This window comes from Mesocricetus auratus, unplaced genomic scaffold (genome assembly GCF_017639785.1).
Source record: "Mesocricetus auratus isolate SY011 unplaced genomic scaffold, BCM_Maur_2.0 Super-Scaffold_4256, whole genome shotgun sequence".
Taxonomy (NCBI): Eukaryota; Metazoa; Chordata; class Mammalia; order Rodentia; family Cricetidae; genus Mesocricetus; species Mesocricetus auratus.
Window position 1 is genome coordinate 79,198,324 of NW_024429182.1, and position 27,326 is coordinate 79,225,649.

Genomic DNA, 27,326 nt, shown 5'->3' on the forward strand with positions numbered 1-27,326 from the left:
AAGAACAATTCATAGCAGACACAGACACATGCACACACATACACACATGTACACACACACCTATGTATGAATACATATATTACAGGCACACACACACATGCATGCCAAGCACACAGAGACACATAAAAATCAGTCTCAATTACTTTTTAACAAGAAAAATGTACATATGTGTATTTTAAATCTATTTATTTATTCTTATATTCATGGGTGTTTTGCCTGCATATATGCTTATGTACATGTGCATACAGTGCCCAGGGAGTTCAGAAGAGGGTGTTGGATGCTCTAGGCCTGGAGTTACAGAGAGTTGTGAGCCATGTTAGTGCTGAGATTTGAACCTGGGTCCACTGGAAGAGCAGCCAGTGCTCTTAACCACTGAGTCATCTCTTAAGCCCCTATATATGCCTGTTTATATACATGTCCTCATGCATATAATTACATGTTTATAGGTAAAACACAGAAACTACATTATATATGTATATATATATATATATATATATATATGTTTTGGTTCTTCCCAAATCCATATATAAATGCAGACAACTTATAGAGCCCCAGTTCCCAAAATGCTAATGATTAGTAACAAACCCCAGACAGCTACAGGACCTGCAAGTTCTGCACATGTGCGAGAGAAAGCAGGAGGAAGCAATGGGACTCCGTAGGCCTGGGATTGGTGGATCAGGAAATGGTGGCTAACTTGGGAACAAAGAGCACAGTGAGGGAGACTCTTTCTACATAACAATCTTTGAGTTATTTGGCTTTTCTACAGTAATCAGATATTTCCTTTAGTTTTTAAAAATAACATTGTAAGGCTGAAGAAATGGCTCAGCAGTTAAGAGCAGACATCGTTCTTGCGGAGGACCTAGGTTCAATTCCCAGGACAGTTCACAACTGCCTGTGACTGTAGCTCCAGGGGAACCAATGGCCTCTTCTGGAGTCCTCAGACACCAGCATTCCTACATGCGCAGACACATACACAGACACACGTGGAGACACATAATTAAGAGGAGAGGCACCGAAGCAGTGAAGAACACTGGCTGCTCTTACAGGCAATCTGGCTGTGATTCCCAGCAGCCACGTGATTGCTCACAACTCGGTAACTCTGGTTTCTAGGGATCCTGTGCCCTTGGTCTCCAGGGTGCAAGGTAATGCACAGGGTACACAGACTTACACAGAAAGCAAAATAAATTTTAAGGTAAGTGGATGAAAGTAAAATCTTAAAAATAAAAACAGCCTGTGTTCCAGAGGAGGCACTGTTAGCATCACTTCTGCAAATCGTGGAGGTACTCTGTATCTGCACCGAACAAACTGTGTCCCCCAGTCACTCGTGGCTACCGAGCACATTTCATGTAACCAGTGAAACTGAGGAAGCCTATTCTTGATGCTATAGTTCATATTAAGTATAAATAACTGCAGGTGGCTAGAAGCTGACAGATTGGACGGCAGGGATACAAGACATGAGAGTAGAGGGAAACCGACTCTGCTCTTTCCCAGAGTCACTAGGTCTGAGAAGTGTTCATGCAAACTCAAATGTCCATGTGTTTCCAGGACGGTTCACTCGCCATCTTAACATTGTTTCCATCAATGCCTTCGAAGATGACATCTTGACCAGGATTTTCAGTGCTATCGCTGACTGGCACTTTGGGAAAGGCTTTGATGTCATATTCTTACGGTAAGAAGTTCCTGTGGCTTCCTGGTTATTGACCTGGGGGGGTCTCATTTCTGCTTGACCATGTGACTGGTCTACCTCTCTCTTCCTCCCAAGGTATGGGAAGATGATGGTCCAAGCTACTCAGACAATTTATAGAGCTGCAGTGGAGAACTTCTTGCCAACTCCCTCCAAATCGCATTACGTCTTTAACCTTCGGGATTTCTCACGGGTGATCCAGGGGGTACTGCTGTGTCCCCACACCCACCTGCAGGTCAGCTGCTACTGTTCCTGTCTTGCAAATCTTTTGGCAATATTCCTGGATGTGTCCTAATAGCATGCCTAGTAAGATGGGCTTTTACTAGTCACAAACTCTACTCTCCGATGTGTGCATGGCATAGTACTTTATATCTGTTATCTTATTTTTGCTTCACAAAACCCCCAAGATTTAGAGACCCTTTGAGAACCATCACCCCAAGTGTCATCTTTAATTCATTCAAATGACTAACTCTTTAGGATTTCGAAAAATTTATTCGGCTTTGGATCCATGAGGTTTATCGAGTCTTCTATGACCGTCTGATTGACAATGAGGATAGACAGACTTTCTTCAACCTGGTAAAGGAAACCACCTCCAATTGCTTCAAGCAGAGCATGGAGAAGGTAAATCTTTTTTGTTTGTTTGTTTTGTTTTGTTTTTCCGAGACAGGGTTTCTCTGTGTAACAGTCCTAGCTGTCCTGGAACTCACTCTGTAGATCAGGCTAGCCTAGAACTCACAGAGATTCACCCGTCTCTGCCTCCCAAGTGCTGTGATTAAAGGCATGTGCCATCACTGCCTGTGTCGAATCTTATTCTACAATCACCTAGTCTCAGAAACAGGCCCACATTATTCTCAGACTCTAGATTCCATTCCCAGTAAAGACCACTCTTCTCCCTGAATCATGAAAAATGGCACATACATAAGTTAGTCATTTGATTTGATATTTTACTTGGTCCGATTTTGCTTCACTTCTATGATAGTACACTCACAATGGCTCATATATGATGCTATTTATTTTAAATTAGTTTAAGGGACTAGAGAAATGGCTCAGTCATTAAGACGAGGCCTTGCTCTTTCAAAGGATCACGTTTGGTTCCCAGCACCCACATGGAGCACCTCACACTACCTCTAACAAAGGCTCCAGGGGATCCAATGCCCCCGACAAGTACTTGCACACACACGCACATGCCCACCCATAAACACACAGGAATGCACATTATTGAAAACAAAAGTAAATCTTTAAAAATAAAATTGATTTAACCTGAAGTACATTCTAAGGCAATTCACTTGGATTTGGGGAGGAAAACACAAATTTTTATAATTTGACCAAGATCCTGGTAAAACTCAGCCAAAAGATTCAGTATCACGGAGTTGTGAACATTTTCTTCCTATATTTGCATCTTAACTTGCTTTACCAAGCAGCAATTGTTTCCCCAGGGAAAATAGGAGTGTCTTATGCTGTGTCTGGAGGCCAAGAGCAGAGGAACTGACAGACCCTTATGTCAGGGGGAGGAAACATTTAAAGTGCTCTACTCTAGGCAGAGTAAAGAGCAGGGATATCACCCACAATGCTGTTTGATACAGGACCAAACATGGGAAAGTGATGCCATCCTTCCCCTGCCTTCTGTGGGACCTTACAAACCAACCACCACTATGTAGCACCTTGGGTGATAGTAGATGTGTATATGGAGCACAGATGAGTATGTGAGGCTGAGCTTAGTGGCATACTCCTCTAATTCCAAGAGGATCTCCGTGAGTCCGTGGACAACCTAATTTACATAGCTGGCTCCAGACTTTCCTGGGCTACCCGGCAAGACCATGACTAAAAACCAAGAAGCAAAAATGGTAGTCAGGACTGGGGAGTTGTCTCGGTTATTAAAAGTGCTCGCTGCTCTTCCAGTTTGGTTCCCAGCACCCACATCAGGCAATTTACAACCACTTGTAACTGCAACTCCAAGGGACCCTACTCCCTTCTCTGGCCTCTAAAAGTACCCCCATACACACACGTGACATACACATACAAATAAATTTTTAAAAATATGTGCATATGTACCTGTGTGCAGGTATATACATATGAGTGTGGTACCCTCAGGGGTCAGAAGAGAGCATTGGCTCCTCTACAACTGAAGGTGGTTGTGAGCTGTAATGTTGGTGCTGGGACCTGAACTTGGGTCCTCTATAGAGCCACACATGCTCTTAACCACTCAGCTAGCCCCACCCACACCTCTACTGTTCTTTCATCCAACCATCGCATCCATATATTGTGTTTAAAATGTTTCTATTGATAAGTCATGGTTTAGATGATGTGCTCAGGAAAAATAAGCAGGTCTCCTTTTTGCTCCCTCCCACTACCCACAGCCAGCCTGGGCCACGGGCTAAGGGCCCAGCTGACGCTTACCTTTTTCACAGGTGCTCATCCACTTGTCACTCACTGGGAAGATAGTCGACGATAACATCCGTAGCCTCTTCTTCGGGGATTTTTTGAAGCCAGAAAGTGACCAAAAAATCTACGATGAGATCACTGACCTGAAACTACTCACAGCGGTTATGGAGTATTATCTAGATGAGTTCAACAGCATCAGCAAGGCCCCTATGTCTTTGGTTATGTTCAAGTTTGCCATTGAACACATCTCTAGGATCTGTAGAGTTCTGAAACAGAACAAAGGCCACTTGCTACTGGTGGGCATTGGGGGCAGCGGGCGTCAGAGTGCCACCAAACTGTCCACATTCATGAACTCATATGAGCTATACCAGATTGAAATCACAAAGAATTACACAGGCAATGATTGGCGAGAGGACCTGAAAAAGATAATGCTGCAGTCTGGAGTGGCCATGAAGAGTACTGTGTTCCTCTTCGCGGATAACCAGATCAAGGATGAGTCATTTGTTGAAGACATCAACATGCTTCTGAACACAGGCGATGTGCCCAATATCTTCCCAGCCGATGAGAAGGCTGAACTTGTGGAAAAGATGCAGACAGCAGCCAGGGCAGAAGGAGAAAAGATAGAAGTCACTCCCCTGTCCATGTACAACTTCTTTATTGAGAGAGTGAGGAAGAACCTTCACATTGTCCTTGGTGAGAAGCTGGAAGGTCTGCATGCCCTTGGTCCTCTGGTGTCTTTAGGGTCTTCCCAATATATCTAATCCAGCCTCCTGACCCAAAAATTGATCTAACCAAGGCACCAACCAATGGTCACAATCTAGGCTCCTTTTGGCAATTTTTCTCAACAACTGTTAAGCCTGTTCCAGTCTCTTCCGTTCATGGAATTACTTCAAGAAAGATCACAGCTTAGCATATTACCTGGCACAGAACACCAGTGCTGTCCATGAACAACCCAGACAAACTATCCATAAACCCATGGGATGTGCTTAACTATTTATTCTCTCCTGTTCACCTTTCTCTGTTCCTATACCCTTCATGTATAGTCACTGTTGTCTCTATCAGATCTCACCTTTGTACTGTTCTTTCCTGTCTCTGTTCTTGTTCATTTTAGACTTGTCTGATCCATTAATCCAGAGTGATTTTTTTTCTGTGTTGCAGATAGGATAATTGTGTGTGTGTGTGTGTGTGTGTGTGTGCATGTGTGCACACACGAACACAGAAGTTAAAATAATCATTTCCCATTAGGATGGGGATCAAAGGACAAAACTTTCTCACCTATGTCTTATAAGGTCACCCACCAAACTAGCCCACTGTAATTCTCTATCCTCCTTTCAAGCCAGATTTCTCTCATGGCCCTCCAGCCACACTGACCTCTCAAAATTTCCACCTATGCATCATGCTTCCCCCAAACACTAAATAAGCAGTATTTGGAATTTGAGGTACAGAACCAGGAGTCTGAGGATGGATGGAGATGATATCAGAAACAAGCCATGAGCAACTTCTGTGGGTATCTAAATATGGGTACCTCATATTAATGCATAGATAGAACAAATGGGACATAGGGCTCTATCCCCACTAAGGGACCCAAAGGTACAATAGTGCATACCAGAGATTAGTAAAACAGACTACCATAATATATTGAGATTCCATAAAAATATTCCATGATTCCACTGTTTCCCAGGCTCTCATCATGGCTATTTACAACTACATCACCACAATACTAACAAGGGGCATTATCGGCCCCTTGGAAACTTCTTCCCTTTGCTTCTCCAAGCCTTGGTAGAAGGGAACTAACCAAACCTATTTTTTATTAGCCATGAGTCCAATCGGGGATGCCTTCAGAACCCGCCTGAGAATGTTCCCTTCACTTATCAACTGCTGCACAATTGACTGGTTCCAGTCCTGGCCAACTGATGCCCTAGAGATGGTAGCCAACAAATTCCTGGAGGACGTGGAACTTGATGACAGTATTCGGACAGAGTAAGCTTCAGTTTCATTCCAATACCCCAGGTATTCCAACTGAAATTCGGCTTGGCTGCTTATGTTTTTTAAAGATTTCTCAATTTATGGATAGAAAATATCTTACATTTTTAAATCAAACAACATTTTTGTTAGCAAGTTAACACAGTGCCTTTGCTGAAAAAGAAAAGAAGTGAGGGCCTGTGAGATAGCTCAGAAGGTAAAGGCCCCTGACAGCCTGAGTTCAATCCCCCAAGCCCACATGGTGGAAGGAGAGAATTGACTCCTGCAAGTTGTCCTCTGACCTCCACATGTAAGCCGTGGTAAGTGCAAGCATGCACATGCACACAAAAACACATGGAAAATAAAATGTAATTGAAAAGTCCTCTGCACCCGGGAAGCTTCGTCAGAAGTTCTGCAGAAGACCTGGTGGTTCATAAAAGGGTCAGAGTCATGCCAGTAGACTGTTCCTCTCCCTCCTCCTCTCTCCTTGGCTCTGTTCACATGTTGGGTTCTAGCAGGCCAATCAGTGTATGGACCCTCTGATGCCCATTACTAAGCAGTGCTAGATGACCTCTGTAGGAAGTTGGGACCCAGTTAACTTCTTTGATTTCCTTGGCAGGGTTGTCTCCATGTGCAAATACTTTCAGGAAAGCGTGAAGAAGCTGTCTGTTGATTATTACAACACACTTCTCAGACACAACTATGTGACCCCCACCTCCTACCTTGAATTGATCCTAACCTTCAAAACTCTCTTGAATACCAAGAGACAAGAGGTGGACACGATGAGGAACCGCTACTTGGCAGGCTTGCAGAAACTGGAATTTGCATCTTCTCAAGTGAGCACTTTCATAGAACAGGGGAAAGGGGCCAGGATATGCTGGGTTTGTCGAGATACAGAATGTGAGAGGGCATCAGATAAAGACAGGACACAACCTGAGCTAGCACAGCTCATCTCGATTAATTCATTTTAGTCTCAGCTTCAGGTGATCCTGTTTTTAGTTAAGATTCCATTCTGTTGTTCATTTTGGATTTTTTTATTAATTTGGTTTCTTAAAGTGCCACAGAAAGGAGAGCATAGTGGCACATAGATTTAATCCTAGCGTTCAGGAAGCAGAAGGGCAGTTTAGTTAAAAAAAAAAAAAGTAAGTTCTAGATCCTGGCTGGTCTAGAACTTACTTTTTTGACCTTTTCTCAAAAAAAGGGGTGGGGGTTAAGTATCACTCATACTGAATACTGGCACTGCCTTAAAGTTAGGACCTCAACTGCAGCTTCATTGAGCCTTGGGCAGAGAAGGTGGGGCTTTGTAAGGGTAGGCCTGAACTCAAATTATAGTGGTCTGACCTGTCAGTGTGACACTGTGACATGGGGACAGGTGAAAATGTCAGAAGTAGACTCCACTGTTCTGGTACTGGGGTGCTGGGTCTAATGTTGAAAGCTAGCTAAGGATGAGAAAACCATGTTGTTGGAGAAGCAGAAAAGGGGCCTAACATAGTCCAGACCTGAAGGGGAAAGAGCGCCAGTTAGCATGCTCTGAGCCTTGTATGTCACAGGTCAGAAAGCACTGTCATCGTCTCTTGTTGCAAGAAACCATGACACAGAGAGGCCAGGTGACATGCCTGTGGTCATTCAGCCTGGTGAGCAGTCACACCAGAACCAGAACTCAAACAATCTTGATCGTGGGGCCGATTCCCAACCAGACAAGCCTGCCACGCCCTGGTTTCCTCACAGGCTCCTGGGATTGAAAGTGTGTGCAGAGAGACTCTGACTCTTCATTGGAAAAATCTAATGAATTTCACTTTCTGAAAGATTACAGTTCCCTGAAAAAGTGCTGAGACCCCATTACAGAAGGTGCTCAAACTTGGTAGGAATATTCTCAAGAGCATTGACTGGATAAGAATGGCTGTCTGGAGGCTTGGAAACAGCAGCAACAACCAAAAAAAATCATTTCTTACAGTTCTAGGGGCCTGGAAGTCAAGTTCAAAGTGATGGCAGATCCAGTATTTGGTGGGGGTTCTCCTCCCAGTTAGACAGTAATATTTTGATTTAATTGTTAGGGTTTTATTGTTTTGTTTTGGTGTGTGTGTGTGTGTGTGTGTGTATGTGTGTGTGTGTGTTGGCATTCACACACTACAGGATGCATGTGGAGATCAGATGACAAATTACTGGAATAGAATAGGGTTTTCTTCTTAAAACATAAATGTTTCAATGTTACATTTTTGCAGGAGCAGGAAGAAGGTTGTGTGTGCTACAGCATGTATATAGAGGAATCACGGCTTCCCTTGCTCCGTGTTGATTCCGGCTTTGAACTCATGTTGTCAGAATTGGTGGCAAGGGATTTCACCCAATATGAGGCTTTTGCCATCCATTTCTTTCCACATTTACGTGGATTCTGGGGACTCTAACTCAGGTTGTCAAGCTGTAGAGCAAGCACCCAGTCCAGACAGTAATCTTGATGTGTCTTCACATGGTAGAAAGGACAGATCTCTCTTGTCTTCCTCTTACTAAGGATATTTATCCCATCACGAGGTTCCCACTCTCAGGACCTCATCTAACTCTAAGGACCTTTAAAGGGCCCATTGCCAAATATCATTATCTCCGAATTAAGCTTCAACAATTACATTCGAAGGATACAAGCATTCAGTCTGCAGCACAAAAAAAAAGTAGCCTTGCAAGTTCCTTCTAGTTTGGTCTGCTGAAACCTGCCTGAAATCCCAGGACTCTTAGAGACTGGAGCTTGAGAGCTCAAGAATATGACTATGTATAAGTTGAAGGCCAGCCTGGTATACAGATTGAGTGTGTGTGTGTGTGTGTGTGTGTGTGTGTGTGTGTGTGTGTGTGTGTGTGTGAACGTTATATCAAAAGTAGCCTTAGGACCCAGGAACTATGGGAAAGGATCCAGGATAAAACACTTGCCATAGAAACATGAAGACCAAGTTCAGATTCCCAGAACTCATATAAATGCCATGTGGACATAATGGCCCACCTATAATCCCAGTAGGTCTCTGCAACAAGTGGATCCCTGCAACAAGATGACAAGTTAGACTAGGCAGATAGGCAGCTCCAGGTTCAATTATGAGACCTCTCCTCAATGTCCCTGTCAAAAAAGACACCTAACATCAACTTCTGGCCTTTGCATGTGCAAGTGCACGCGTGCACACACACACACACACACACACACACACGATGGCTTTAAATAGTTTTATGACTTGCTCTCTCTCTTCCTGTACACAACAGTAGAATAGAAACTCAATAGTTGAAGAAACCATATCTTTAACATTTTATGATTGCCATTATATGTTCTTGATAACTGCAACATTCAGTATGGACTTAGTAACTAAGTATTGAAAGATTAGGGACATAAATACCAGCCAACAAATATTCCATTTTTAGCACTGCCACTGCTGACCCTACATCTTTTCTGTCCCTCCTTCATTGCTAGGTGGCTGTCATGCAAGTAGAACTGACTGCCCTCCAACCTCAGCTCATCCAAACCTCTGAGGAGACTGCTAAGATGATGGTGAAAATTGAAGCAGAGACCAGAGAAGCAGATGCCAAGAAACTTCTGGTGCAGGCAGATGAAAAGGAAGCTAATGCTGCTGCCGCCATCTCTCAAGCCATCAAGGTATGACCAGCAAGAGGCATGGAGGGAGTGAACGCTGTCCAAGGTGTGTGGTTGTGTCCACCTTGCAGATGAGACAGAGGAGGCTCAGAAAAGGTGGTGAGTTTTCCAAATCCCCAATTAGGAATGAATGAAAGAGGCTTTAGGGCCAAATATACTCCCTCCCACTCTGAGTCAAAGGCGAGGCTCAGCCTGATCTAATCTCATCGGTTAACTTTCCCCTCGTTCACTCTGCCCTGGCTACAATGGGCCTCTGACTGTCCCTTCCCCAGGGCCATTGCACTGGCTGTTCTCTTTGTCTTTAGCTATCCCCATGCTGTCTTCTTCACCTCTGTCACATCTTTGTTCAATTGTGCCTAATGTGAGTGTAGACATAGAACGGAAATCTTTTAGATGGCAGAATATTGAACCTAGAGGGCCCCATTTTGGAGGTGTTTCTGATACTGGAGAACAAGTTCTGAGAAGGGATCGGCACACATTCAGACAGCAAAAGATAGCCTCCTCATCATTGATGTAACATTACATAGGTCTCAGAGCACCCTTGGTAAATGATTCCATTTGGGGTTCACAGCCACCTTATGAGAGTTGCTAGCATTGGAGTCAGTGGTGAAATGGTCTCACAGAGCAATGTAGATCACTAACAGGACTGTATACCAAGGCTTGGGACACTTAGGCTATAGCATTTGTCCCTGTGCCTTAAGGAATTAGGAAATTCCTCCAGCCATCTTCAAGCATGAGTTTGAGCAAGAAGCAGTCTGTCTGGCATCTTTCCTAAACAGGTCATGGGTCATTTTCTTGAAAAGTACAGGCGTTCCAATTGGCGTTTCTCCTCTGGTAAATGTTTTTCAGAGTCTGATCCCTCCCTGTTCTCAGAATTCATGATGAACACCAAGTCCTGATTGTGAAAGTTGGTTCACTTGCGGTCTTGGTGGCTTAGACAGAGGACACAATGGAAACCATAAAAGATAGCCACTTCCAGATGCCAGGAAGCAGATTGTAGTGAGCCATTTGTCATTCAGTGGTAAACTGATTATACTAGACACAAGTATTTATTAAACAAATATTTTAACAAAAATTTATTAAACACCTTATGCACTGGCACATTTTTAGTAGTGGAAAATAGGAATGAATGGGATAAACAAAATCCTTTCCCTCGTGGAGATTTTATTCTCTGATACTCATTATCTTGACCCTTCTAACAGCTCCACAATACACTACAACACACACAGAATCATTCCCAGTTGACATATGAGGAGATCATGACACGAGATTTTTCCAAGGTTACAAGGCCACCAAATGACTTGATCAGCATTCAGACCTAAGATCTTTGACCTTCAAACCCTGGCATTTGACTGTGATTTCAGAAGTTAACAAACTGGCAGCTATGGACCATGTGTATCATGGGATGCACAGAATATTATATTTTGCAATAGGACCTTGATATGTATCCCAGTCTAAACTTGAGCTCATGATCATCTTGCCTCAGCCTCCTGAGTGCTGGGATTACAAGTATGCTAGTTACAATCACACTCAGTGATGTTTTAAGTCAGAAATGGTTAACATTTAAAATGCAGGTAATTTCAAGTAAAAATTCTGACGTTTTTGCTTTTCCTTAGAAAATAAAATTGGGACCCTAGCAACACTGGCTCTGCTTTCTTGGGTTGTACCCATGCGCAAGCATAGGAACATGCTGTCCTTCTGTGTTCTGGATCACCAAGCCCCATCCAGTTCAGTTACTACTCTCATCTCAATGGCCTGGTCCTTGAATGTGTATGACTTTGTATCTTCTGTGATTCTGTACCATAACCCGGCAGCCAGAGCTCAGTGCCAGCTCTGCCCTGCCTCAGTCTCTACATCAGCAGCTTGGAAGTACAAAGGAAGCAAACACAAATAAAGTTGTGCACTGGAGAAAGTTCTCCGTAGCTAAAGCTCTAGGTGAATGAGGTTCCCAGGACCTACATGGTGGCATACAAATATTTGTAACTTCAGTTCCAGGGGTCCAACACTCTGTTCTGGACTCCACAAGGCATGTGTGTAAAGCACACCCATACATACAGCTAAAAATACTCATACAAATAAATGAGTAAATAAATAAACAAATTAGTAAGTAATGTGTCAGAGGTCCACATCAATTGTTCTCTGAAACAGCTGTTCTTTGTCCTCTGTCCAGTGTGGTAGTCCAGCTTCTCACCCAGTGGAAGAACCATCTGACAGGGAACATCCCAGTCAGAATTCTGATCTGGAATGTCAGGGGAAACAGCAAACCTGCTTGGTCGGGAGGGAGATGAGCAATGACTTGGGCCTTATGAAGCTGAAAGTGACATCTCACCACACCCTGGGCAATAAACTGCCACCTTGAGTTTCAGTGGGAAGGGCAAGGTCTCATGCTGTGTCATCTGAGCTCCAGTCCTGCAGGTCCTGGAGGTGAGTCAGGTGAGGAAACCACCCAGGGAGGAGAAGAAAGAAACCCAAGCTTGCGCCACAGTTTCCTTAAGGCTTTTCTGCAGACAGTCTCTTCCTGAGGTTTCCAGGGCTGTGGTCCTTCTCTGTGTGAGGACTGCTAAGTTTCTCCACTGTTCTAGACCTCTAACGATAACATAGTATGGGAGAGTGTGGAGCACTGGACCTAACACATACCCAAGGCCCCACAGAGGAAGAATTCATGCAGAGGAGATTTGGAAACTGGAAGAGGTGGAGATTGGCTCCCAACCCTTGATTCATGAGTAAAGTAGTTTCTTGAGCTGACAGGTTCTTGTCTGTCATGCTGCATGCCTGTCCTCCCAGAATTTGGGAGGCAGAGGCAGGATAGTCTGCACTGCTGTATACAGCCATTAAACAAAGAAACAAGGACAGAAATTGATCAGTTTTCCTTAGACTACTAAATACTTCTTCCCCTTCAGTGAGGCTCACCTTCCAAAATCATGGCAACACGATTTTCATTTCATTGAAATACATGGGCTCCACATCTGACAGCTCTGATATCCTCGGCATTGCTGACACTCAAGGCCATTTTTAATGGCAAGGTTTTAATCATACAAACACGTGTCATAACAACACATATGCATTTTTACGTATTTAATTTAGGCTGGGTGGTGGTGGTGGTGTATGCCTTTAATCTCAGCACTCAGGAGGCAGAGATAGGTGGATCTCTGTGAGTTCAAGGCCAGCCTGGTCTACAGAGTGAATTCCAGGACAGCCAGGGCTCTTAAACAGAGAACCCCTATCTCAAAAAAAAAAGAAAGAAAGAAAAAAATTAGAAACCTTTTCAAGTTTCAGCTCTAATTTGAAATTTCCTCCTAGTCGATGTCCACACATTACATGACACAATACAATACAGCAAGATTGTGATTTTCACAGTACTTTGTTTTATCATATTATCCTACCATGAATGCTATCCCAAGATATCATTTAGACATTGTATGTGGGGATATGTGTGATATATGTACTTGTTATTGTGGGTATGTGTACATTTGTGTATATGTGTTGTGTATATGCTTTGTTTCTGTGTGCACATTTGTACATGTGTATTGTTACTCTGTGTGTGTGTGTGGTGTATGCACTTGTTATTATGGGTTCATGCACATCTGTGATCTGTGTGTGAGTGTGTGGAGGTCAAAGGTTGACATCAGATGTCTTTGCTCAGTCTCCACCTTTATTTTTTGAGACAAGATCTCTCATTGGACCTGAAGGTCCCTGATTCAGCCATGCCTGCTGGCAATGAATTTTACCCTACTATGCCCAGCTTTTCATGTGGGTGCTGGGACAGGGCTTAGCTCCTTATGTTTTCACAGCAAGCACTTTAGCAACCAAGCTGTCATCCCAAGCCCTTCAGAGAGACATCTTAGTCAGTGACTAAGTATGTTAAACATCAGGTGACCACTTCTCTGTTGGGCATTGAAGTCTATTCCTTCCTGCTCTTTGATTTCAGTGTCAAGTGGTATTTTCGACAAAGCCACTGACAGTTAAGAATGAGGATGGCCAGACCCCACCTAGACTGAGTGACTCAGAATCTCCAGGTGGAGATGCTCTTGGTGATGCTAGATGACTGATGTATAACCAGTACTGCGAATCCCCATTGCAGTTACGTCACAATTAGAGGTCCTTCAGAGACACCTGACAAACCATCTTGCACCAAAACTGGGACAAAGCCTTCGGTACAGAAGCGGAGGTGCCAGGCTCTGTGAAGGTGTGAAGTGTTGAGAGGCCATTAGCTATGAGGAAGTGAAACAACTTTTATTTTGTTTGCTTACCCACAATAAACAAAGAGTTCAACAAATTTTAATACAAGCACTCAGGCAGCAGAGGCAGGAAGTTTATGAGTTCAAGGCCAGCCTGGGCTACACAGCACATTTGAGGATAATAGGGGATACAGAAAGACCATGCCACAAACAATTGAGATTCTCTTGTGAGGTTCTACTTCAGTCATAATTGTATGAATACCCTCGGATTCAGTAACTAATAGATAATTCACTAAACGAGGAGCTTGGAGCCCAGCTCTGTGACTCACAAACCTTGACTAACTCATTTTCATGTCTTGGTAATTTTTTCTTTCCTTGATGGAATTTGAGTTCCTAACTAACCCAAAAGAGCCCTCCTTGTTATGAAGTTCTGTTTCAGCAAGTTTCTTTCTTTTTTAAAGACTTCAGATATAATGAATTTGCCATTAATGCTCTCCCTTTAAAGTTGTGCAATTCAGTACAATTTTGTACATTCACAGAGTTGTGCAAACATTAACACTATGTAATTTTAGAACATTTTCATCACCCCAGAAAGAACTCTATTCCCTTAGCAGTCATTTCTCCTCCCCTCAACTTCAGGTTACTACTAACCTGCCTATGTGGATTTGCCCATTCTGAACACTTCATAGAAATGGAGCCATGTAACAACAGATGGCTTTGTGTCTGCTTCTTTCACTTAGCATGGTCTTTATACATTCCATTCATGTTGAGCAAGAAGTGGCTTCATTTTATTTAATAGATGCATGCTGTTACATTGATTTTATGTTTAAATTAACAAATGGAGACTGATGAGATGACTCAGCAGGTAAAGATACTTGCTGTCAAGCCTGACAATCTAAGTTCAATCCTGGGGAATCCACATGGAGATAACTGATTCCTGTAAGTTATCCTCCAACATTCCTATGAGCTCTGTGGTTCTGTGGTGTACACACACACACACACACACACACACACACACACACACACACACACACACACAAATAAAATGTAAAACAAAATTAACAAACAGTAAAAGTCAGATAGGGTTAATGAATAGATAAAATCTAGCAAACAATGGCTAAAGCATGCACTGTTCCATTTCCTGACCCAACCCTATCTCCAACTCTGATGCAGCTCTAATTACCATCTCCATTTTCCATCCTTAGCTTGCCTAACAGTCTACCCTGTCTCCACGCTTTACTCTATCACTGACCCCACCATCTGAGGATGTGCAGCACATTCCAGACCCTCATACCTGACCATGCCAAACTTCCTACCCCTCCTACCTCATTTCTTCCCATAGTTTACCCTAAGCCTGATCCCCGTTTCTCAGCCCATCCTGATCAGTGGATGGGAAGACACCTCCTATCTCTGGGGAATTTGTTCAAAACCACTGATTAATTTTTTGCAGAGACAAATTGTAGGTTTAAAATGAAAGTGATGGATGCAGATTGGGTGTGCTAACACGGTAGTAGCCATCGACAAAATAACCAAAGTGTCAGGGTGTAGTTCGGCAGCAGACTGATTATCTGAACTCAGTCCCCAACACTGGAAAAAATAAAAATCAAACTAAATAACAAAACCCATAGACATTCTAGATATGTTCAATTTGAATACTCAGGAAGGAGTCCTTTTGTCTTTTTTTTTTAAAAAACAAAACAACAAGAAGAATAAAATCTCCTGAGGCTACAGTAAAGCCAGGTGCAGGAGCACTCCCGGCACTCCAGTGGTGTAAGGGAAATCAGAGACAGGAGGATCCCTAGAAGTTCAGGGGCAAATGAACTACAGGAGACCTTGCTCAAACAAGGTAAAATTTATAACTGACTCCAGAGGTTGTCCATTGACCTCCATATGCATCCGGTGGTAAGTGTGTATATCCACAAATGTGAGCGTGCAAAAAAAAAAAAAAAACCTCAAACAAAAAATTCCTTTTTAAGGAATTGGATCCTAGGTACTAAATAGAGTCCAATAGAAAGAATTAATTCTAATGCTATATAGTATAAAAAGTATAGTCTAAAACAAATTTTATATGTTTCACAGTGTCTAGAAGAGTTAAACATCTGGTGTCACATAAAAATATATTTTTTAAAGATTTGAAATGACTACTTATTGCCCAGATTGAGCAATGCCTCATTTTTTTAAAGTCACAAGCAAAGTAGGTTCTTAAATGTTCAGGACATCTACCTTGCAGCCACAAAAAGCCAGACTCCAACTCCTGCTGCTGATGAATATCAGGTCTTCCAGAACAGTATTCCCAGGGGGAAGCCCTGACCCTTAAGGGCATCTTGTCAAAGAGGACCTGTCTGCCCTGTGTACCAGGCACTGATCACCCATTTTATCCCTGTTCTCTACAGAATGAATGTGAGGGGGACCTGGCTGAGGCTATGCCAGCACTGGAGGCTGCACTCGCTGCCCTTGACACCCTGAACCCGGCTGACATCACCCTGGTGAAGTCCATGCAGAACCCACCAGGCCCTGTCAAACTGGTGATGGAGAGCATTTGTGTCATGAAAGGCCTAAAGCCAGATAGGAAGCCAGACCCTAGTGGCTCCGGTAACCACTCCCACTCCAAGCCATCCTGTTCTGGGCTCCCTGGGTTTTAGAGGAATTTGGAATTATCAGCATGTGAATATATGTTCAAAGAGCTTAGTGATGCTTCATGTGTGTACATGTGTGTATGCATTATGAGGGGGGGGGGTGTATGTGTAAGCCAGAGGTTGACATTGTCTGTCTTTGATCCATTCTCCACCTTATTTTTTGAGACAGGATCTCACTGAACCTAGAGCTTGCCACTTCAGATAGACTGGCAGATCAGAAAGCTCCAGGAATCCTCCTGTCTATATGTGTTTCCTCAGCTGAATGCGGGACTACAGGCGTGCACTGCCACACCTGGCTTTTTACATGGGTACTGTGATTCCCCTACTTATGCAGCAAGCATTTTGCTGAGTGAGCCACCTTGTGAATGTTTCTTGACCAGTCTTTCTTTGACTAGTCAGTTGAGAAAATGCAGGTATCTGTGTGTGGGAATGAACATCATCGAGGCCTCAGATTGCAGGTCACTGCAAAAATGGAGGTCAGGTGGTGCATGATCACATACAAGAGACAGTAGGAAACTCAGAGGATGATAACAGAACACACACAGAATGGAAGGAGGGGAGAGAGAAGAGATACCCACCCAGACATTTAAGACATGGTCACTCGTGCACATATATGATATATATATATATACATATATATATATATATTTGTCAAATTTATGACCACAGGGGAACTAGATGAGAAGGGATGAGGACAGAGGCAGGAAAACAGAGCAGGGAAGGAAAAGGGAGAGGAAGAAGGAAAGGGATGGAGGAGATGCAGAAATTTAGGAGGTGTCCTGGGGGAAAAAGGAAACAGAAAAATTGAGGCAAAAATGCTGAGGGTGAGAGAGAAATGGAGATGAAGAAATAGAGCCATATGTGTGGCCGCAGTGACACAGAAAGGGGGGAAAAGGGAGACAGAGAGAACACACACACACACACACACACACACACACGGTGGTTAAGGTAGGGAAGAAACAGTAGTTAGAAATGGAAAGTTAGAGACAGGAACAAAAGGACTCAGAGATAGAGAAACTGAGTGAAAAGAATAGCAAAAGGATGGAAGAAAGAAATTGAGAGGCAGACGTGAGGGCCAGGATTACGTCTACTATCCCAGCACTGCACTGAGGAGGACTGGGAGTTTGAGGCCAGCCTAGGCTACATAATGAGACTTTCTCAAAAGAGAGCAAGGAGTTTCCAATATAGGATTTTATGTTACAATTTTAAGTGCCTTAAAACTGTACATGAACTTTCAAAACTGCCTGCTCTGAGCTGTCCTGTCCTGGAGGAACCCTGCTAGCCTGCATTCCTTCTGAAATGCTAGAAATCCCTAGCCTCTCCTTTGACAACTTCTGGTCCCAGCTTCCCTTTGCTTAGCATCCCTTCTTGTCTGGCTGCCTTCAGAGCAACAGTTGCTTGGAGAAGATACAAATTATGAGAAACAGTAAAACAGGAGTAAACTTTGTGTGTGTGCGCGCGTGTGTGCTCACAGCGTTCAAATGCACTCACCTTTGTATGCACTTGTGAAAGCCAGAGTCAGCTTAAGATATTTCCTCCTACTATTTTTCTCCATCTTATTTGTTTGAGACCAGGTCTCTCACTGAACCTGGACCTTGCTGACTAGGCTAGACTGAGCTTCCAGAATCTTCCTGTCTCCAAACTCTCAGCATTTAGGACTACTGGCATCTGCTTCCTTGCCCAGATTTTCTGTTTATTTAGCAAGTGCTCTATCCACTGGGCAGTCTCCCCAGCATCAGAAGTTGACTCTGGAGAAGCCTTTAGAGCTTCTTTGAGGTACAGAGTCACAAGGAGAACTTAAGGAATGCTGAAATCACGTCCCACTTCTAAAGACATTTGTCTCATTAGTCTGGGGTGCAACCTGGACCCAAGTATTTTCAAAGTGCTTTTTTCTCCAGGTGCTTCTAAGGTATAGGCTGGGTTGAAACCCAATGAGATAGAACACATCCTGGTTATAAATGCCAGTTCTTACCACGGATCTCCAATTGTCATCTCAGAACCCATCATTAAACTGTGTATATTATTCACCAAGCCCTTAGAACTTGGTGAATATAATGTAACAGAACAAAAGAGCAGTTGAGTTGGCTTTGAGTACCCTGAGTTTAAATGGAGCAGATAATCTTCCAGAATGCAAACCAAGTCCTCCATAGGAAATACTGGATTGGTTGCTATGTTTGTACTTAGGGACGGTTAAATTAGACTCCACATTATGTCTCAAATGTGGCTCTTGTCAAGAGCCCCAGCTTCGTATGTGTTATAAACCAAAGAAGCTCTCAGCTTTTTTCCCAACGTGTCAGTCAGTGGAGCACGATCTCAGGGTAGGATTGAAAAACACTTGATTAGCTGTTGGCTGGAAGGGTGTTTAGAAGAATAGGACCTGGCTTCCTGTCCTATTGTAAAGCCAGCAAGCTCCTTCTCCAAGGCTACTGCCTTGCTTACTCACACCGTCCACTGCAGGAGAACTATGTTTTATCTAATCTGCCTCACCAACTTGGAAATAAATGTCGGCCCATGGGCATGGTTTCTCTGGTACTCTCCAGTAGTGATGAAGGAATCAGTAGGCTGAGGCAGGAAGATCACAAACAAATTCAAGGCCAGCATGGGCTTATGTATTAAGATTCTGTCAAAGGATGGATGGATGGATGAATGGACAGATGGATGGATGGACAGATGGATGGACGATGAGTTGACAGGTTATGAACAAGTTTGGTCTGGTCTCAGCTAGTTGTCACTTATAGCATGGGCAAAGGGCTCAAGGGAAAGAACTTGAGATTATGGAGTAATTGAAGGAAAAATCCTTAAATACCCAAATCCAGAGAACAAAGTACAGATGAGAAAGATAATATTTTCTGAGTCTCCCTGACAAGGAGCTTACAATCCCCATTCTGTCCCCACCCCCTGAATTTAAGTAGCAACTACTGTAGAATTTTGCATCTCAACCAAAATGTAATACATCTCTGTTTCCTACAATGAACAGGTAAGATGATAGAAGATTACTGGGGAGTGTCAAGAAAGATCCTTGGAGATCTAAAGTTCTTGGAAAGTCTTAAGACGTACGACAAGGACAACATCCCTCCAGTGATCATGAAGCGAATCCGGGAAAGGTTCATTGATCACCCTGATTTCCAGCCAGCTGTCATTAAAAATGTATCATCTGCCTGTGAGGGCCTGTGCAAGTGGGTGAGGGCCATGGAAGTGTATGAACGAGTGGCCAAGGTGGTGGCTCCCAAAAGAGAGCGACTGAAGGAAGCTGAAGGGAAACTGGAAATACAGATGCAGAAGCTGAACCAGAAACGGGCAGAACTGAAGCTGGTGGAGGACAGACTCCAGGCTCTGAATGATGACTTTGAAGAGATGAATGTCAAGAAAAATATGCTGGAGGGAAATATTGAGGTCTGCTCCCAGAAGCTGGTCAGGGCAGAGAAGCTCATCAGTGGTCTTGGTGGAGAGAAGGACAGATGGATAGAAGCTGCGAGGCAGCTGGGGATCCGATATGATAACCTGACGGGGGATGTGTTGTTATCCTCTGGGACTGTGGCTTACCTGGGTGCCTTCACAGTGGATTATCGGGCCCAATGCCAGAAGGAATGGTTGAATTGCTGTAAGGATAAGGTTATTCCAGGCTCCACTGACTTCAGCTTGAGCCGCACCTTAGGGGACCCCATAAAAATCCGTGCCTGGCAGATAGCTGGGCTTCCTGTTGACTCCTTCTCTGTTGACAATGGCATCATTGTGTCCAACTCCAGACGATGGCCTTTAATGATTGACCCTCAGGGACAGGCTAATAAGTGGGTGAAGAACATGGAAAAAACAAACAAGCTGTCTGTCATCAAGTTCTCTGATACCAACTACGTGAGGACTCTGGAAAATGCCCTGCAGTTCGGCACCCCTGTCTTACTGGAAAACATTGGAGAAGAGCTGGATGCCTTCATTGAACCCATCTTGCTCAAGGTAACATTCAAACAGCAAGGTGTTGAGTATATGAGATTAGGTGAAAATATCATTGAATACTCGAGGGATTTTAAGTTCTATATAACCACACGACTCAGGAATCCACATTATCTCCCTGAAATCGCCGTAAAAGTCTGTCTCCTCAACTTCATGATCACACCCTTGGGTCTCCAAGATCAGCTCCTTGGTATTGTGGCTGCCAAGGAGAAGCCAGAACTAGAAGAGAAAAAGAACAAGTTGATTTTAGAAAGTGCCGAGAATAAGAAGCAGCTAAAGGAAATTGAAGATAAGATTCTAGAGGTCCTCTCCCTGTCCGAGGGCAACATCCTAGAAGATGAGACTGCCATCAAGGTTTTGTCCTCTTCCAAAGTGCTGTCTGAGGAAATCTCTGAGAAGCAGAAAATAGCCTCCATGACAGAAACAGAAATTGATGACACCCGGATGGGCTACAAGCCTGTGGCTGTTCACTCTGCCACCATCTTCTTCTGTATCTCTGACCTGGCCCACATCGAGCCTATGTACCAGTACTCTCTGACATGGTTCATCAACCTCTACATGCATTCCCTAGCCAACAGCTCCAAGAGCGAGGAGCTGGATCTACGCATCGAGTACATCATCGAACATTTCACCCTGAGCATCTACAACAATGTGTGCCGCTCTCTGTTTGAGAAGGACAAGCTCCTTTTTTCCCTCCTCCTGACCATTGGCCTCTTGAAGGAAAAAAAGGTTGTCAACGAGGAGGTTTGGTACTTCCTTCTAACTGGAGGTGTGGCCCTGGATAATCCCTTCCCCAACCCAGCTCCTGAATGGTTATCAGAGAAGTCATGGGGTGAGGTTGTTAGAGCCTCTTCCTTACCGAGACTCAAAGGTCTAATGGAAGACCTGGTACAGAACATTGACGAATGGAAACGTATCTATGACTCAGCCTGGCCCCACGAGGAAATACTCCCTTCACCATGGAAGTTCCTTCAAGCACTGGAAAGGATGGTGATCCTACGGTGTTTGCGGCCTGACAAGATGGTCCCAGCCATTCAGGACTTCATTTGTGAAAACATGGGAAAGGTCTTCATTGAAGCCCCGACCTTTGACCTCCAGGGATCCTACAATGATTCCAGTTGTTGTGCACCACTGATTTTCGTACTATCTCCAGGAGCAGACCCAATGGCAGGTAAGGGGAGAACACTGTATGGAAAATACTGAATGCCCAAACTGTGGTGATTGACACAGGTGTCTCAAACCTAGCTGGCCTTGAGTTGAAAAACAACTAACTGTGGTATCCCACCTTTCTTTTCTTCCTTCTTTCCTTTCTCCCTATACATACTCATTTTTTTTCTTAATAGTTAGCCCAGGCTGGCCTTGAACTAATAATCCTCCTGCCTTAGGCTCCCAAGTACTGGGACCACAGACATCTGTCACAAGGCCTGGCTCCAGCAAAGCATTTGACTGAATAAGGCAAGTGAAAACTTCATTTCCCTCTCAAGGGAAACAGCTACTCCTCAGCACCCAGGGATCAAGACATCTGGGAAGATGAACCCAGGACCACAAGATCATCTGATTCTTTAAAGAATCCAGGGATGGAAAACTTAACCACTTTTAAATGTTGATAACTCTTTTAAATTTTCCTTAAAGTACAATGAGGGTGGGCTGTGGAAATAGCTCAGTGGCTAAAGCACTTGCCATGCTTGCCTGAGGAACTGAAGCTCTTGTAAAGCTGGACAGTGCATTGTGTGTCTGTAATTCAGGGCTCCCATGAAGAGGTGGGAGACAGAGACAGGAGAATGCTCAGAGGCTGACTAGACTAGAATAAACTGGTGAACAAGACAGTCTGAAACAGGGTGGAGTGTTGTTCAGTGAACGTCTGGTTGTCCTCTGACCCTCTGTACACACACACACACACACACACACACACACACACACACACACACGGGGGTAGGGGGATGACAGACAGACAGACAGACAGGAATTTTTAATGTGATAAGGGTCAAGCCAAGGATTACATTAGCTCTGAATTTATCACCTTTATCTTGAACTATTCTCTCTATTGCATCTTTAATTTAAAAAATGAATAATAACACTGCATATAGTTTTTAAAAATCAGCAAGATACAAAATTGGGATTCAACAAGGAAAGGATTTCGCTTCCCCCAGGCACATTTGACAAGGTATGGAGACAGTTTTCTGGTCACAGCAAAATGCAGGATGTTGTGTCATCAAGAGACCAAGGATGCTGCTTACCCCCCTACAGTGCATGCATGGATCATACCTTACAACAGGTGACATGGCCTAGGATGTCAGTCCTGCTGAGGCTCCGGAAGCCTGGTGTGGAGTCTAAGGCTCATCTTCCCACTTTAGTTCCCCAAAGTGAACCCCTCTTATCAGTTGGATATAACTTTCCTGAAGCAGTTTGTACAAGTAGGTCTGTTAGGGCTACTGATAGGAACTAAGCTGCAGATTTTCACACTCTCTTTTTTTCTGTTGCTGATTGAAGAAATAGTACAAAGGATGCAAGTGACAAAATAAATGTTTCCTGGGTTTGCTGGGGAGTTTTGCATGTGCCCTTGGCAAGGAAAAGCTTGGCACACCCGACCCTGGAAGGAATACAGAGGAGGGAGCTGAAGTGAGTTGGTTCCAGGTTCCTATGTAGACCAAACATTCATGTCACGGAACAACACAACTCCTTTCTAGCATCTTTGCCTTCATCACTTAAGTCTTTTTTTTTTCTCTTCTCTTCTCTTTTGTTTTTGGGGAATTTCATCAATATATTTTGATCATATTTATTCCTCTCAGATCCTACTCACCCATCTTTGTGCCTTGTCTTTCTTTTTAAATCAACCTATCAAGTCTAACTTGAGCTCTCCATATACTCTTGGATGTATGGCCTTCCATTGAAGAGTGATTGACTTATTACCAGCTACACTCTTAAAGAAAACTGACTCTTTCTCTCCTAGAAACTACCAGTTAGTTGTCAATGGCTCCCCAGTTGTGGGTGACACTTCATGCTGAGATTTTATCTGGTTTGAGGTTGAAGAGTTCTTGTACATGCCATAATAACTGTTTTTGAGTTCACGTGTGCCACTGCCCTGTTATGTCTAGAGACCATTATTTCCTTGTAGTTGTCTACCACCTCTGGCTCTTACAATCCTTTCTGACCTTGCTTCCAAAGTGGTCCCTGACACTTGAATGGAGGGGATGTAATGTAGAACTCCATTTAGGGGTGAGTATTCTGCAGTCTTTTTTTTCTGAGACAGGGTTTCTCTGTAGCTTTGGAGGCTGTCCTGGAACTCACTCTGTAGATCAGGCTGGCCTCGAACTCACAGAGATCCACCTGCCTCTGCCTCCCAGGTGCTGGGATTAAAGGCTTGCACCACCTGGCTCTACAGTCTTTTATTTTCTACTTCTTGACTAGTCTCTGTGTCAATCACCATCTACTTCTAAAGGAAACTTCTCTGATGAGAGTTGAGAAATGCACTTATCATATGGGTGTAATGATAAATCATTAAAAGTCAGTTTAATACTACCTCCATTTAGCAAAAATAATAGTAGTGGGTTCTCCCTTAGGACCCATGATCTTTTCATAGCCTGATAACAATGCTAGGTACGGATTTCACTTGTGGAGTAGAACTTAATTTCAGTTTTTAAAATGTGGTTAGTTATTCCCATAATATTTGTGTTACTGTTGAACTAGTGGGCCTGCCTTGTCTGTATCGATTTACAGCTGGGTAAGATTATTGTTACTAACCACCACCACCACCCTAGGGATCACAAATACCACTGTCCAGCACTACTAAAACTAGCCAGTAGGAAAGAAGCTTCCAGGTAAGTATTAGCCTGATTTTCGCATATTCTATGATTCAAGTGTGTGGTGATTTGAGCAATAGGGTTCTTGGTGTCAAATTCTGGAGGGTAAACAATAACATTGGTAGCCTGTAGTGTTTGGGGGTCTGTGGGACCTCACTGGCCAATAACTCCAAAAGAGGTAATCCATTCCTGATACTAGGCTGTTCATGTGTTAGCCTGTGGTGTAGATCCAATATAGGATGACTCCAATTAACTCAAAAGTCCTTTATGTGTCAGTTTTTATAAAGAGAACTAGTAAAGAAAAATAAAACAGAGAAATAGGACAAAAGTCTAAACATGGTCTGATGATGACAGTGGTGCTGAAAGAATCTGGTGGGTGATGCTTTGCAGGTAGAGGACAGGCTGGTACCTGCCGTCTCGTTGTCTTCCCTTTCCTCATTAAAATTATTAGTAGTGGGGTAAAGAGATGGCTCAACCATTAAGAGCATTTACTGTTATTGCAGAGGACATGGGTTTGGTTCTCAGAACTGGCATGGTGGTTCATAAGCATCTGTACTCCAGTTCCAGGGATTCTGATGTCTTCTGACTTCTTTAGATATCAGGCACACATGTGCTACACAAACGTACATGCAGACAAAACACTCATATGCATCATATATATACAATTGGAGGGCCTGGTATGATTATACAAGTTATCTGTGAGCCAGATATGATCACAGGAGCCAGCTCTCCAAACTACCACCTCCTCCCTTAGGAAGTTTCTATCACCTTTTCATCTCATGAAATGGCTCTCAATTTTGGTTGCACTTGAGTTACATGAAGAGCTTTAAATTACCTAAGCTAATTCGATTAGAATATTTAGGGTAAAATCCAGGTATCCTATTCTGTTTTATAAAGCATTTGGGGTAATTCCACTGTGGGAAGCACTGACTTTAATAGTATCAGCAGACTTTAAAAGTCATTTCCAGCATGTGTTATTGCATTAGGGACTGCAATGCGGTGATATTTTATTTCTTTCCTTTCCTCCGCATCTATTAGCTGAGACTCTTCCTTAGAGAAGAATTTCCCTCTGTCAACTCTTAGGTTTACTCTGAATGTAGTTCACATGAGGCAATCGAAACAGATGCACCTTTCTTTCTGTTCTTTTGCCAACAGTCTGGACATTGAGTCGATACCCTGCCAACCTCCAATGAAAGCAGTGGAAGAATTGTGGGGGTTTTGGTGCCACTGTGAATATATAGAATGTAACTAGGTATTTCAGATGTGGTAGTGTTCAATGCTACTTCTACCATGGTTCTTTTTCTAAGTTGTTCTGTGTGTCTGATGCTCAGATTCTCTCTGTGGCTTATGGGAGTTCCTTCATGCCTGCCTATTTTTCCAATAAGGCAAATAGATCATGATCCTTCTTGCCTTCTGGAACTCCCATACATTCTAGACACATTTGTAACATTTTCTATCCCAGACCTGGAAACATTTTTTTAAGATGGAGTTTCTGTGACCCAGGCTGACCTCAAGTTCTCTATGCAACCCAGGTTGCACACTCATTCTAGCTCAGCTGTCCCAGTGCTGGAATTATATGCATGCACCACAACACCTGGCTTGGGGAGTAATTCTTGAAGGAAGCCCAGATCTTTCAGCAGGCAACTCTATGCAGAGACCACCAGTCTGAGTGCCAGAGGTGCTTATGACTCCTGAGAGAACCACCACCCATACACTTTACTGTCCATTCTTTCTTTTGTTGGCTGTACCTAATGTGAGAAGCAATGCTTCATACTATAAGTACTGGAGGTACAAGGTAGCAAAATAAAAATATTTATTGTTGCGTCTGGAGAAACCAAGCATCAGCCTGAACAAAATGGAAAAACAAAACAAAACAAATAGGTGGGCTTTTCGCCGGGCGGTGGTGGCACACGCCTTTAATCCCAGCACTCGGGAGGCAAAGGCAGGCGGATCTCTGTGAGTTCGAGGCCAGGCTGGACCGACAGCCTCCAAAACAATACAGAGAAACCCTGTCTCGAAAAACAAAAAAACATAAGACAAAAACAAACAAACAAAAAGGTGGGCTTTTCTAGTCCTAATCATATTACCCTGACCCCTCAATTCCCCATTGGCTGAGAAACTGAGATTGGCACTTCAGTGTATGAAATGAGGGAGCATCATTTGGCCCATTTCAGAGACCTTACCTAATCCTTGGAGTATTAATTCTGATGGTTCTATGTGCTGACTATCTCTTATCATGACAAACAACAGACTTCCTAGAGTAGCTTAACTTTTATAGTGACTTCTCCATAACCAAATTTATGTCACTTTGTGGAAGCCTCATTGAGTTTTTAGGAGTGTCCCCAAAAGAGACGACCCCATCCTTCACCACAGGCTTAGGAGAACTGGCTCTGATGGCATGGGTCTAAGAGAGCTGGCTCTGCACCTCGCCTGAGGGGTTGGTCCGAGTGGCCAAGACTGACCAGCCCAGCTACCACCCAGACCCACATCCTGGGTTTTGGTTTGGCCCACCCTAACATCTGCCCCATCTATGATCTGCACGCAAAGGAACTGGTCCTGTGGAACAATAATTGCAGGATCTCAGTGACCCAGGGCAGCAACAGGATATCTGAGAGGAGTTTTGGTGAAGGTCCAGTAATGATGGTGTGCCAGAGGCCTTGAACCAGACCCATGACTCATTGCAATGAAAATTTTGTGGGTGGGGCTGAATGGACAAAAGGGTATATAGTGTGTGACAAACTGTCGCTCCTGATGCCACTAGGATGAATGAAGTGTTATTGGAAAAATGGAGGAACGGGGGCATTAATTTTTGGGGGGCATACTGCAGGGGTGAGGGGTGGAGATAAAGTGATTGGGAGGTGAACAGGATTGGGGTACATGAAATGAAACTTCCAAAGAATCAATAAAGAATTATGTTTTTTTAAAAATGTCCCAAAATAGAATAAGTTTGCACATGTAGACACTGGTGCTCCAGGGATTTAGTTTCATGTGAAATTTCTCAGCTAGGAACTCCCCAAGTAGACACTACTGTGAATTCATGTCTCTTGTCCTTATGCAGAATGAACTTGGTGTTTTGATTTTTCTCACTGAAGATCTATTCACTTTTGTACTCCAGCT

The 27,326-nt window shown here is 43.5% G+C and overlaps 1 protein-coding gene across 1 annotated transcript in view; it reads left to right on the forward strand.

The window, feature by feature from the left end:
* Positions 1-27,326, forward strand: part of Dnah3 (dynein axonemal heavy chain 3) — a 162,522-nt gene that overhangs the window by 112,563 nt on the left and 22,633 nt on the right. Inside the window, exons 44-52 of the mRNA XM_040755449.1 lie at positions 1,546-1,669; positions 1,763-1,919; positions 2,162-2,305; positions 4,093-4,759; positions 5,881-6,046; positions 6,648-6,864; positions 9,468-9,650; positions 16,219-16,417; positions 19,439-21,580. Of these exons, the coding sequence (XP_040611383.1) occupies positions 1,546-1,669; positions 1,763-1,919; positions 2,162-2,305; positions 4,093-4,759; positions 5,881-6,046; positions 6,648-6,864; positions 9,468-9,650; positions 16,219-16,417; positions 19,439-21,580 (3,999 nt within the window). The remainder of the gene's footprint in view (positions 1-1,545; positions 1,670-1,762; positions 1,920-2,161; positions 2,306-4,092; positions 4,760-5,880; positions 6,047-6,647; positions 6,865-9,467; positions 9,651-16,218; positions 16,418-19,438; positions 21,581-27,326) is intronic.